Source organism: Eucalyptus grandis, chromosome 5 (assembly GCF_016545825.1).
Source record: "Eucalyptus grandis isolate ANBG69807.140 chromosome 5, ASM1654582v1, whole genome shotgun sequence".
NCBI classification, from domain to species: Eukaryota; Viridiplantae; Streptophyta; class Magnoliopsida; order Myrtales; family Myrtaceae; genus Eucalyptus; species Eucalyptus grandis.
Window position 1 is genome coordinate 49,678,963 of NC_052616.1, and position 11,500 is coordinate 49,690,462.

The 11,500-nt window shown below is 36.8% G+C and overlaps 1 protein-coding gene across 16 annotated transcripts; it reads left to right on the forward strand.

The window, feature by feature from the left end:
• The first annotated feature begins 2,918 nt into the window (after positions 1–2,918).
• On the forward strand, positions 2,919–11,053 carry LOC104445334 (F-box protein At5g03100). 16 transcript variants are annotated; one of them, XM_010059192.3, is made up of 8 exons: positions 2,919–3,106; positions 3,323–3,473; positions 3,828–3,867; positions 4,032–4,203; positions 7,043–7,157; positions 8,702–9,621; positions 10,047–10,223; positions 10,520–11,053. In XM_010059192.3, the coding sequence occupies exons 5-8, from the start codon at positions 7,073–7,075 to the stop codon at positions 10,871–10,873; spliced, it is 1,536 nt and encodes a 511-aa protein (XP_010057494.1). In that variant the 5' UTR covers positions 2,919–3,106; positions 3,323–3,473; positions 3,828–3,867; positions 4,032–4,203; positions 7,043–7,072; the 3' UTR covers positions 10,874–11,053. The 16 variants fall into 16 exon arrangements, with proteins under 16 accessions (XP_010057494.1, XP_039168489.1, XP_039168490.1 ...); XM_039312555.1 differs by having other exon boundaries at positions 4,032–4,113; positions 7,001–7,157; XM_039312556.1 differs by having other exon boundaries at positions 4,032–4,113.
• Positions 11,054–11,500: the final 447 nt, after the last annotated feature.

Here is an 11,500-nt window from a genome sequence, read left to right on the forward strand (position 1 = left end):
TTTTCCAAGTAATCCGATTTGATTATGAGTAAACTTGGTTCAATTGCACATCCTACTATTCACTATTTAGTACCCGTTAAAAAATGATTAGAAGAATTACGAAAACAAAAAAAAGAAGTCGATTTGAAGAGAAAGGTGGGTTGCATGAGCAATGACAATTTACTATTTTTAAGAGAGGAGAGCGAAGTGGATCATGAGTGGAAAGTGGAATAAATATTTTTGTAATCTTGAGTGCAAATGGTTTTCGTATATTACCGTTAAGCCATTGGCACTTGCTTAATTCAATTATTTAAGGGTCACTGTGGTCATTTTAAGTTGGACACTAAATTAAAAGCTGGTTTTATATATCATATTAATAACCACAAGAGGTAAGATTACGTTGGATAGGGTCTCTCCTATGCACGAAAAAGAAAAAAAAGAAAAAGAAAAAAAGAAGGAACTAGAAAAATGAGAGAAAAGGAAATGAAGGGAAGTCCTTTGTTGAAAGCAAGGAGACAATAAATAGTCTGTTTGGTAACATTTCTACTCCGAGAATCAATTTTTTTTTTTTATAAATAGTTTTTTTCTATTTCTTTTCCTTGAACAATTTCTAAGTAAAATAACGTGTTGAGTAAATATAAAAAATTTCTATTTTCGAAATAGAAAAAGAATAGAATGCGTTTGGTACAAATCACAAATTTTTTTTTTTGCAATATAGAATTTAGTTTATTTTTTAATAAATTTTTTAGATTTTTCTATTTTCCCTCCCTTTTTCTTGCTCCTCCTTTAGCATGTGGCAGTGGCAATGGCGGCAGTGACAATTGGTGGCTGGCGAATGGCGACTACAGTCAATGGTAGATGGCTAGCAAATAGCAGCAGGGACCAATGGCAAGAGGTGACAGACGACGGACGGCAAATGGTGAGGAAGAAAAAAAAGATTTCTAGAAATTATTCTCAGAAACAATAAATTATTTTTTTCTACTTGATATTTTTGTTTCAAATCTATTTTTCAGCTACTATTCTATTCTTGAGAATAAAAAAATTAGTTGATGTTAGTAAGTGGATTTCTATTCTCTTTTTGTTCTAGGGAATAGAGAAAAAGAACATAAATTAGAAAAAATAGGGATGTTACTAAACGAAGCCAAAGCCACCACGGTAGCTATTTTCAAGTGATCACTTTGCAGTGGTCATTGTGTTATTATTAATTTAAAGATTTGATTGTTTCACGAAATATTAATGATGTTTAAAACATTTTCTTCAAAATGATCAAATTGTATTATTTACAAATATAAATTAACAAAAAAATTCCCATCGTCAACAAAAATATTTAGATATAAATTGCCATCCATAAAGAAAATATTTTTATTGGTTAATTATTTTAAGTGGTTATTTTTAGGGAAATATTTTCTAAATCATCTATTTTCTATTAAATAAACAGAATTTTATATTTCTTTTCAATTAAAGTAGAATCCTATGATTAATAACTCAATTAAAGCATGCGTCGCTCAAGTCTAAGCGGCATTCAACTTAGGCTTGTCTATGCTTGTCTAAAAGAACTTACTTTGAGATGTACATGTATCTCGACACATTTGTCTCCGCGGACCAATTGAGCTTTAGCCAAAGGCAAGATTGAAATCACGATCAGAATTATCAAGGTCGAGCAGATCAAGATACCATGCTCCAATTTACTCAGAAATTTCCAATGTTCGTTTTTAAAAAGAATCAAGAAAATGATTCGAGAAATTTGAAATCTCTTACCTTTTCGACAATTCAGTATTAAACCTTTTGACTTCGCCAATTAAGTCATAAAACATTTTCATGTTTTGTCAATTAAGTTTATTTGACCAATTTTGATTATAAATCACTAACATGGACACCTGTTAACATGACAGACGCTAATACGAATAATTTTTTATTGGTTTAATATCATGAAAAATCCAAAACTGGTACATATACAACAAATTTACCTAAATTAATTTTTTTACCACCAAATCCTCCAAAATGGTACACATGTAACAAATTTAATCAAAACTCAAAAAATATTTGTAACAAATTTAGTTTTTGTTTAATGGATTATTAGCAAGAAAAACTATAAACCAATACACTTATCACAAAAAAAAAAAAATTAAATTGGTATATTCATTAACTATTACATATTATCCAACTTAGTAATTTAACAAAAAAATTTCATGAAATCTAACAAAAGGTAAATTTGCCATAGACATACCAATTTGAAATAAATTTATTATAAATATAATAATTTATGGTTTTTCATTTTATTAACCATAATTTTTAATAATATTATAATATGTTTTGAATATTTTCATTATTTTTTTCTTTTTTTCTTTTTCCTCCGCCAACCATCCCTAAGGTTGATGGTCAGTAGACGTCGTCGGCCTTAGCTGAGTACTGCTTGCCTAGGTTGGCAAGGGCCATCCTTGCCAGATTCAACAAGGGCAACTGTTCACTAAATTGGTGAAGGTTGACTCTAAAGGGCAACCCTCACCTGAGGCCAATGGCCTCCACTGGCTATTTACCAGGCCTGATAATGGCTAGCGAAGGGAAAAAGGTAAAAAAAAAAAAAGAAAAAGAAAAAGAAAAAAATTAAATAATAAAAAGAAAAGAAAATAGAAAATAATTAAAAAATCCAAAAGGCATTAAATTTGTATTAAAAATTATCCATGTCAACGGTCGATGTCAGAAATTTCTCTTTAAAATTGGTTAAATAGATTCAATTAATAAAATTAATAAATTTATGACTAAATTGATAAAAGCATAATGAATCTAAAAACTTTTTCAACAATTTTCCTAAGAGATTTGGGCCGAGCTGTTCGGACCGATCCATCTCGTGACCCGACCCAGACCACGAACGACTGGACCAACAAGAGACAAGTGGCAGCTGGCCACATCAGTGGCGGCGAATATTCTTCTTCTCCGCTTGTTTTGCTTAGCTTTGCTTAGCTTTGCTTCGGACATCGAATCCTCGGAACAACGAACTGCCTTGTCGTCTCTTGATAATGAACAAAGCAGAAATCCAGTCCACCCTCTTCAGGAAAAGTACAATAGAAATGAAAGGAGACCCACTTCACGATTCTCTTGCCATAGCCTCTGCCGCCTCCTCCCTCAGGTGAGGTCAACGCTCTTCTTTCGCCGTCCATCGACTGTTCCTTTTGGGTTTTCGATGGGCTCGGGAGGTGGGAGGATTCGTGGGTTTGGCTTGCTTGAAGTCGGCGTTGATTGTGTTGGTTTATGCCATTCGAATCTGCTTGTGGGTGGGCGTGTGCTGATTGTCTTGTTTCTCTTATTGCTTGGCTAAGTCCCCGTGCGGTTTTTGGTTGTTGAGGTTTTTGAATGGTGGGTATGATGATCAACGCTAACTGGAGGCCCACGCGGCCGGGTGGCGGAGGAGGCTGGGGTACCGGAGCTGCACTTGATGGGGGCTGTTGGAGGGTTCAGTTGCCGCCTCGATCACGGGAGAGGATTGTCCACAAGATGTGAGTGCTCCTTCGTTTTGCTTGGGTTTTTATCGTTTTTGTAGGGAAAATTGTGGAGTTTTATGATGGATTGTTGATTAGGGACCATTTCCTAGGGTTTAGCAGGTTAATGAAGTAATGGTTTTACAATATTGTCTTGTTATTAGGTCGAGGGGCAACGTGAATTCTGGGGTAGCTTTCGCTGTAGTTTTTTTCTGGTTGGATAATTTTTAGTCTTAGTTAATTGTCAATATGGGATCTAGAGGGTATGTAGGACAGTAGCTCTTGTTAAATTGGTGATAATGTAGCATAAGAAGATGGTTTTATTTCTTTCTTAATTATAATGAATTATCTTATATTTTTGTTTTCAACCAGGAGGGTTTTCCATAGTATGTAGATGAACATAATTGCAGAGGTAAGGCCTTGTGGCTTTCTGGCAGGAAAACAGTTACTGGATGATTGCCTGTTATGCTGGCAACAAAAATTTACTTATCCAGAGCCTAAGGATTCTTAGGTATCTTATTGCTTGTAGGTTGTGTTTTTTCATATTAATCTCAGTTTTGTTTTTCCCTTTTGCAGCTCAATTGCATCAGTGTAGTTGTTGTAGTGGTTGAAGACCCAAAGGTTTTCCACAGGAAACTTTTTCTTGGCCTACCTTGAGGTGCAATGCTTGAACTCCCACCCCGTACCACTTGTAATAGGAGGTGATGCTATTAATGCGTGTGGATTAGGCATCGCCAAAATTTTTTAGGTTTGTGAATTCTTATATGTGTTATTTTGAATCATTTCTGAGTTTGGCTTTCTTATTTGGGAGAAAGCTTTTCATAATTTATTGAACAATATGCAACTTCCACTGGATTTTTTATCTGTTATCCATTGAATTTTATGACTATAATAGGTTTATGTAATTTCAGCTCTGTTATACACTAGATCTTGTGACCATCTCCAGCAAACCTTTTCTTCTGACCTTTCATTCTTTTCTTACCCACTCTGAACTCCTGAACCTCTTCCAGCTCTCGACTCTTCTGTTTTCCAGCTCCTGCGACCTCCCTAACCTCCATTGACCACCATGAACTCCAGCTAGCCATTGACATTGTAGGCTCTTTTCCTCTTCTTTTATACTGCTGTTTGCTTTCTCTGAGATGTTGAAGACTTTTTCCTCTTATCTTCTTTGCTGTGTGCAATTTTTGAGGCTGGTTGTGTCGGGAGATACCTACAAGGTAAAGGGGTTTTTGTGCAAAGAAAATTCTTTGATTTTTTACAGACCAAAAAAGACTTGTTGAGAGTGATAGAGTATGCTGGATGGAGGAGATCGTTGATTTACCTCTCCAACAAGGACTTGAAATGGTGGATGGATTACCATGCAGCTGTAGAACCTGGTAAAACAGGCGTATCGGGAATTAGATGTTGTAGTTGGAAGAATTACTGGCGTTTCAAACATGTTGGCGCCCTGTACCAATGTGGAATGAGAAATTAGTCGACTTAGTAGATTGCTTAGTGGGCCAATTTAGTGTCTCATGCCTGTTTTGTGGTGCATACATCTCTCTGCATCCAATTACTTATTATGGAGAGCACAAGTTATCCCATTTCTCAAGGGACAAAACCTCTATGGCCATGTCGATGAAACCAAAATGTGTCCCTCTGATGTAACCCTTGCAGCTATCTGGCGACAACAAGTTGCTTCCATCATGAGTCTTCTAATTGCATCTCTCTCAGAATTGGTTTTACCTCTGATTATTGGTAAACCAATTAGCCTAAGCTTAATGGAAATACATAACAATTTTTGTCTTAATAGACTTGAGAGCATACAAAAGAAGTTCCTCTGGGGAGATTGGGATGACAATCTGAGATTTCATTTAGTTAATTGGAGTATTGTAATACAACGAGTTGCTAATGGGGGGGTGTTGGGGGTAAAGTCGTTTGTTCTTATATATAAAGCTTGCTTGGACAATGGTTGTGGAAATTATTGCGGAGAAAACTAGCCCTTGTAGGAGTTCACTCGTTGCAAAATTTGGTCTGGAAGATACAAAGTAGATAACAAAATCTAGTTGAGGAACACATGGAATTGGGCTTCGGAAGGGCATTAGGCAAGGATGGGATGCTTTCAAAAACAGACTTTCTATTAGAGTGGGAAATGGTAGGCATACTATGTTGCAGGATGATGTGGTGTGGAAAAACTGTTTTCAAAGACTTATTCCTGGATGTGTGTGCATTAGCAAGAAACAAGAGAGCTAGTCTAGCTGATTGTTGGAAGACTGACAACGGAGAAACAGTGTCTTAAATTAGTAACTTGTGTAGGGCTTAAGATTAGAAGCTCAAAGCTTTCTCAATTTTTTTTTGGTATTGAGAGATGTTAGATGTGAAGACGATTAGGCTACAGTAGAATTGTTGTGCCTCTGGAACTTTTTCTGTCAAATCCTACCATTCCTATCTCTGTTCTACTCAGATGCAATTACACCAGAGCACACTTCCTGTAAAAATCTATTTGGAAAGTTCAGATTCCATTGAAGGTTTCATTTTTTTTTTCTTTTATTTGGCAAGCTGCTTGGGGATTTATTCTTACCTCAGATAGTCATTAGAAGGGAGGAAAAATACTGGCCTATAGGTGCTTTTTGTGCAAGACTGAAGAAGAGATCATGAATCACTAAGTTTTACATTATAGCTGGACAGAAAGATTTTGGCTACAGTTTTTATAATTTTAGGAGTAAATTGGTTGACCTTAGGCATAGTATGACGTGAACTTCGGGCTTGGGGAGGGACTTTCAGTTTGTGTGTCAGAAAGAAACAGATTACTAAGATGGTTCCTCTCCTTGTTTTTTGGCTCATTTCAAGAAAGAGGAATAAAAAGGCATTTCAAGGAGTTGAATCCTCGTGGGATTTTTTTTTTTTGGGATAATTGTTTGGACACTCTTCACTATTGGTATGCGGGAAAGTCCAAACTTCAAACATCTAGTTTGTTGGAAACGCTACAAAGTCTTTTTGTGCATTATTTTGTATGGGGGTGACTTCTATTTTAATCCATTTTGTAGGGGTGGTACCTGCTTAATACTTAATGAAATCTTACCTATCATTGTGAAACTATATATATTGGCTAGAAACAATTTCAGCTGAAGTGCAAAATGCTGTGAGGTTTGAGGAAAATGTTTACGCTCTTGCAACGAGCCTGGTGTTATATGATGTCCATGTCCAGTATGTGCGTTTCATTCTCTTCGATCTTATCGTTGATTGCTTTTTACAAAGTTGGCCGGGAGCTAGTGCTTGCTATTCTGTATCAAGTTTCTTCGTGGATAGAGGATGGATAAACAAACTGGATAGGCTTGTGCTTAAAATATTTAGAGAAGCTTTCTTTTATTTGCATAATCTGTTGAGAATTTTTATGATGCATGCATTCATTTAGTAACTGGAACTGTTAATATTTGAATTTATCTTTGTGCCGGTGAAATCAGGTTTGCTCAGTGCTGTGATGTTGCACCTAAGTTTTAATTGTATTTTCAAATTGATATCTGCTTCACTTTCTTTCTAATTTGATTATTTAATTTGTTGGTCAGTTACGAAGTGATTTAGTGATTTCCGCTTCCTTTCCCTTTTAGTCTGATTATTTAAGGAGGATATCTCTGAAGATGTTGTTAATGGAGACAGAGCATCAGAGTACCATACCTAATGCTTTGCCATTTAACTCTGCTGGGAATAGCAGTGAGGACTCGGGTACGACTTAAGTTCCTGTTATTTGAAACCATTGATGTAGAAATTAGAATTTGTGTTGTCATCCACATTTATATTTGTAGATATGTATATTTCTTTAAACAAGTACTTTCATTAATGTGCTTGCACTTTTTTTTTTATACATTGTTTTTGGGGACATATAGAGCATTTGAGTCCTAAAACTACTTTCATTTTGTGCACTTAAGTCCTAAAATTTGACATTCATCCACTTTAGTACTTCCGTTAGCTCCTTAGTGCTTTTAGGTTTTAGAGAATGGAAAATCTACGTGGCATTTTTTTTTTCTTATTAGCGGCCACGTATGATTAAAAGAAAATGAAAAATTCATGCGGCATCTTCCTTCCACTTAAAATTTATGGAGTTAATTGAATGTCTCAAGTGCATTCGATTGCAACTAGTATGACTTAAATGCACGAAATTAAAGTTTTAGGACTCAAGTGCATTAGCGTGACAAATTTTAGGACTTGCCCCGGAATTGTCCTTTTTTAGGCTTTACATAGTACACACTTATGTACCCACTATGAGCGGTGCTGCTTATTGACAGGGTAAATGTTCCATGGGCACATGATTTTTTTGGGGGATTTTTTGTTTTAGTATTACGGAGTTAAATTCTTTTGCCAATCTTACTCATCTGTAACCCCAAATGCAAATTTATTCCATGGGCAGTGGCACATTTGAATTTCTTCATTTCATTTGTAACCTATTGATTTAAAAACCAAAAGATCTCGGTTTTTTCCTTTTCAGAATCAGATATGCATTTGTGAAGAACAAGTTTTTCAAAGAGTGGAAGCAAGCTTCAGTCTAACTAGAAAGGGCCAAACGCTTGCATCTTTTGTAACTTCCTCCCACTTCTTTGCCTCAATTTTCATTTTTTTGGTTAAAAGTGAGTCTCTCTTATGGGGTCAGAAGATGCATGCTTGCAAAAGATGATTCACATTTCTCTTTTATGTTTTTGTTTTCTTATAAGATTTGAAGATCAATTCAAGTACATGAACTTCACAAAGTGAGTCATTGTTTGCCTGTTTTTGTGTATCCATTATCCATCTAGTTTCACTTGCTCAAAGAGTTTAAGTTGGAGTAATCACATAGTGCTCTAAAGGTGGTATTCGTGGGGCATCTATCCCTCATCCCTTTCATCTTTTTGTGCTATATGCAGTTAGTGCTGCTATGCATGCATTGATCCAGTTTCTTGATTAACTTGTATATATTGTATGTCATCTCAAGTTATGCATCCACAAATTCAAAGCCAAAGCCAACCAGGCTCAAGCAAATCAACAGTAGTTGGTTCAGAATACTCAGAATAATTGTTCCTTCTGAAGTTAAGGCTGCAGCCTGGTTTGGCCCGCCTATTAATTGAATAACCTTCACAAGCTCTCTCGATTCACTCTTTGATATTTTTATTTATTTATTTATTTTTTTAAGAAAAGCCAGAAGACTTCTTAGTGTTTAGCTATTTCCCTTTTGTGCTGATCAGATTTTATATAGTCTTGTCACGTTTCTTGACAACCTTTATTTTCATCATTGTCAGCAGTCAAACGTGCACGATTACTTTCTTCCAATCAAGATGAAACCCAAAACGCGGTGGATTACATCAGCCAATTGCCTGATGCCATAATCGTTCATATCTTCTCCTTCTTGACCACAAAAGACACTGTCAAAACCAGTGTCTTGTCCAAGCAATGGCGTTCGACTTGGACCTCTAGTCAGTATATGAGTTTCTCTTTGCCCCCTGGTGGTAGTCGGAAATCCAAGGGCTTCATCGCTTTTGTCAACTCAGTGCAGTCACGCTACACCTCAGATAAGTTGAAAAGATTCCTCTTTGATGCTCCTTGTCTCGCCTTGATGCGGTCAAGTCTTGATAGGTGGCTCCAGTTTGCAGTTGAGCATGATGTCGAAGAGTTATCGGTAACCCTAAATTATCGGCGCCACAAAATTTATGCATTGCCTCAAATCTTATTTTGCTGCAAAACTCTGGTGAGTTTGCACATATCCCGATGCTGTTTTGGGGTGTGTGGCACTGTGAATTGGTGTTCATTGAAGATATTGCACATTGAACATGCGAAGTTGAACGATGATGGGCTGATGAGAGTTTTGAGTGGCAGCCCTGTTCTAGAGTTCCTTGAGTTAAAAAGTTGTGTGGGCATCAAGCACATCATGGTTGAATCAAAAATTTTTCGAGAGTTGGTGATTGATTCTCATGAGTTTCGTGGTCAAGCTTCAATGTTGAAAATTTCAGCTCCTCATCTTCTCAAATTGCGCCTATTGGGCAATTCTCGAGGGGGAGAGTTTAGACTAGATGAAGTATCTTCCTTGATTGAGGCTGAGTTAAATTTCAACATGAAAATTTGTGCACTCGATAAGGTTAAGGCTCATGCCGATCTTCTCAAGGGGCTTCTCAAGAGGCTGCATCATGTCACGAAATTAGTGATGGGGAGCTGGTGCATTCAGGTGCAAGCTGATTCTTTTAGCCCTATTATTCCTGGCTCAAGTTGCAAACATGCATTACACATTCTGCCATTTGATTAGGATAAATTGTGAGATTGTTTATTGGTGCTTGATGATACCATGCTCATAAATTGTTATTTCAGAGAAACCTTGTCATCTTATAAACGGAATTTTTGCTGGATAAGGCTCTTTTCCTTTTCATAAAAGAACTTTACACACCTAAGCTGATATCACCTTTATGGGTCCAGCATTACAATTGACTTCGATAACACTAAAATCTGATGTCCTTGTTTGCTCATTCGTTTGCTCTGTTGGCTATTGTGAGAGGTCTTTGGAATTGCAAGCATGTCTTATGTTTAATCTTCTTTAGTGCTTAAAGAAAGTAAAGTGATCAATTTCTGCTTCTTCCACCACGATGATGTGCTTAGGTTCTGTCACTAATGGAGGCGAGAGACATCTTTCTTCCATCCTTAGAATGTCGGCATCTGATATTACTTGGCGCAGCAGGCCATGAGGGAGTTCCCGAGGCTATAGCAAAAATACTCGAAAGTACGCGTCTCTTGGAGAAGTTATACTTACAAACGACTTGCACCCCCAATCCTAAGGTACACAACTGCTAGAACCCTCTCACTTCACTGGGTTAATTTAACACCAGATTTGCTTGAACATATACAGATTGTGAGTTTTAGCCTTAGGCCGCATATAAATGTGTCATTTCTTTTCTTCTCGTGATTGAAAGTCATTTTTGTACCTGTCTATTTAATTGAAATTTTGGATTCTCAATAGATTTATATTTCTCTTGGTGTAGTAAATGCTATTTTATACTCTCAAAGCTTGATAATTGTCTCATCTAGTTCCAAATGTGTATCTCCTCCTTAGTCATGATGTTGTACATCTGCAGATTGAGTTGAATGCAGAGAGTACAGGCTGCCACATCTTTGCTGGAGAAGAATTTTGGAATTTTGTAAAGTGGAGGATCTATCAGTGTTTGATGCATCTCAAGCATGTTGAGATTGTTGATTGCGGTGCCAATCCGCTGCCATGGGAACCTGTTATTTCCCTGCTCAAGTTTCTCCTCCAGAATGCACTCTGGCTGGACAAAATAGTGATCAATAGCCCCAATTCCAAATCGTCCCAAGCATTTGAACCATCGCCGCTGCTTGAAGTGGCCCGGATTCTTCTGTCGCACCCAAAGTGTTCTCCAAGGGCCAAGGTCATTTTTAGATATCCTTTCCAAGGATGTCCGCCTGTGTAAATCCTGATTATTTCGTCAACACTGGTGACTTCTTTTTCTCCGTTTTGTACCCTGGGACTTAGCTTAACATGTACAGGAGATGTGATTGAATACAACACCTGGGGCAGATATTTGAAATAAATTTCCCTTTCTGCATGTTCAACTGGAAACTTTTGGCTCAGCTTAATATTGTTTCATGAAGTTACAATGTGTTTGTCTCAGAAAGTTCCAATGTGTATCGGTCTTCTCTTTGCACCAGCAGCCCGAAAGTTTCACAAAGCGCACCATCCTTTGAAATACGGTCTCTCTGTGTAGACTGAACGAGAGGAATCCTCAATCTCACTAGAGATTTTAGAGACGTACGAGGTTTGGAATCATGGATATATGATTTGCCTGTCATAAAAACGAAGTTTAGTGGTAAACTGTTGTGATTAAATGAACGATATTTATGTGATTATATCTGAATTTTCCACTTTTGTAATAATTTACCAAAACTTATTTACATATTTTGTAGTTTTGAAGTTATATCTACACCCTCATGTCAAATTACCAATCAATTTGAAAGACTTATCAACCATCCCCAAGTGAGTTACCAAATAACTTGAGGGAAAAGTACTATAAAAGTTTTAAACCTATCGCATTAATACC

What these genes read in the sequence shown, in the direction of transcription:
- LOC104445334 (XM_010059192.3), top strand. Translation starts at nt 7,073, where the DNA reads ATGTTGTTAATGGAGACAGAGCATCAGAGTACCATACCTAATGCTTTG. An exon ending in GAATAGCAGTGAGGACTCGG is followed by an intron (nt 7,158 to 8,701) that starts GTACGACTTAAG and finishes CATCATTGTCAG; the next exon opens with CAGTCAAACGTGCACGATTA. An exon ending in CTTGCACCCCCAATCCTAAG is followed by an intron (nt 10,224 to 10,519) that starts GTACACAACTGC and finishes GTACATCTGCAG; the next exon opens with ATTGAGTTGAATGCAGAGAG.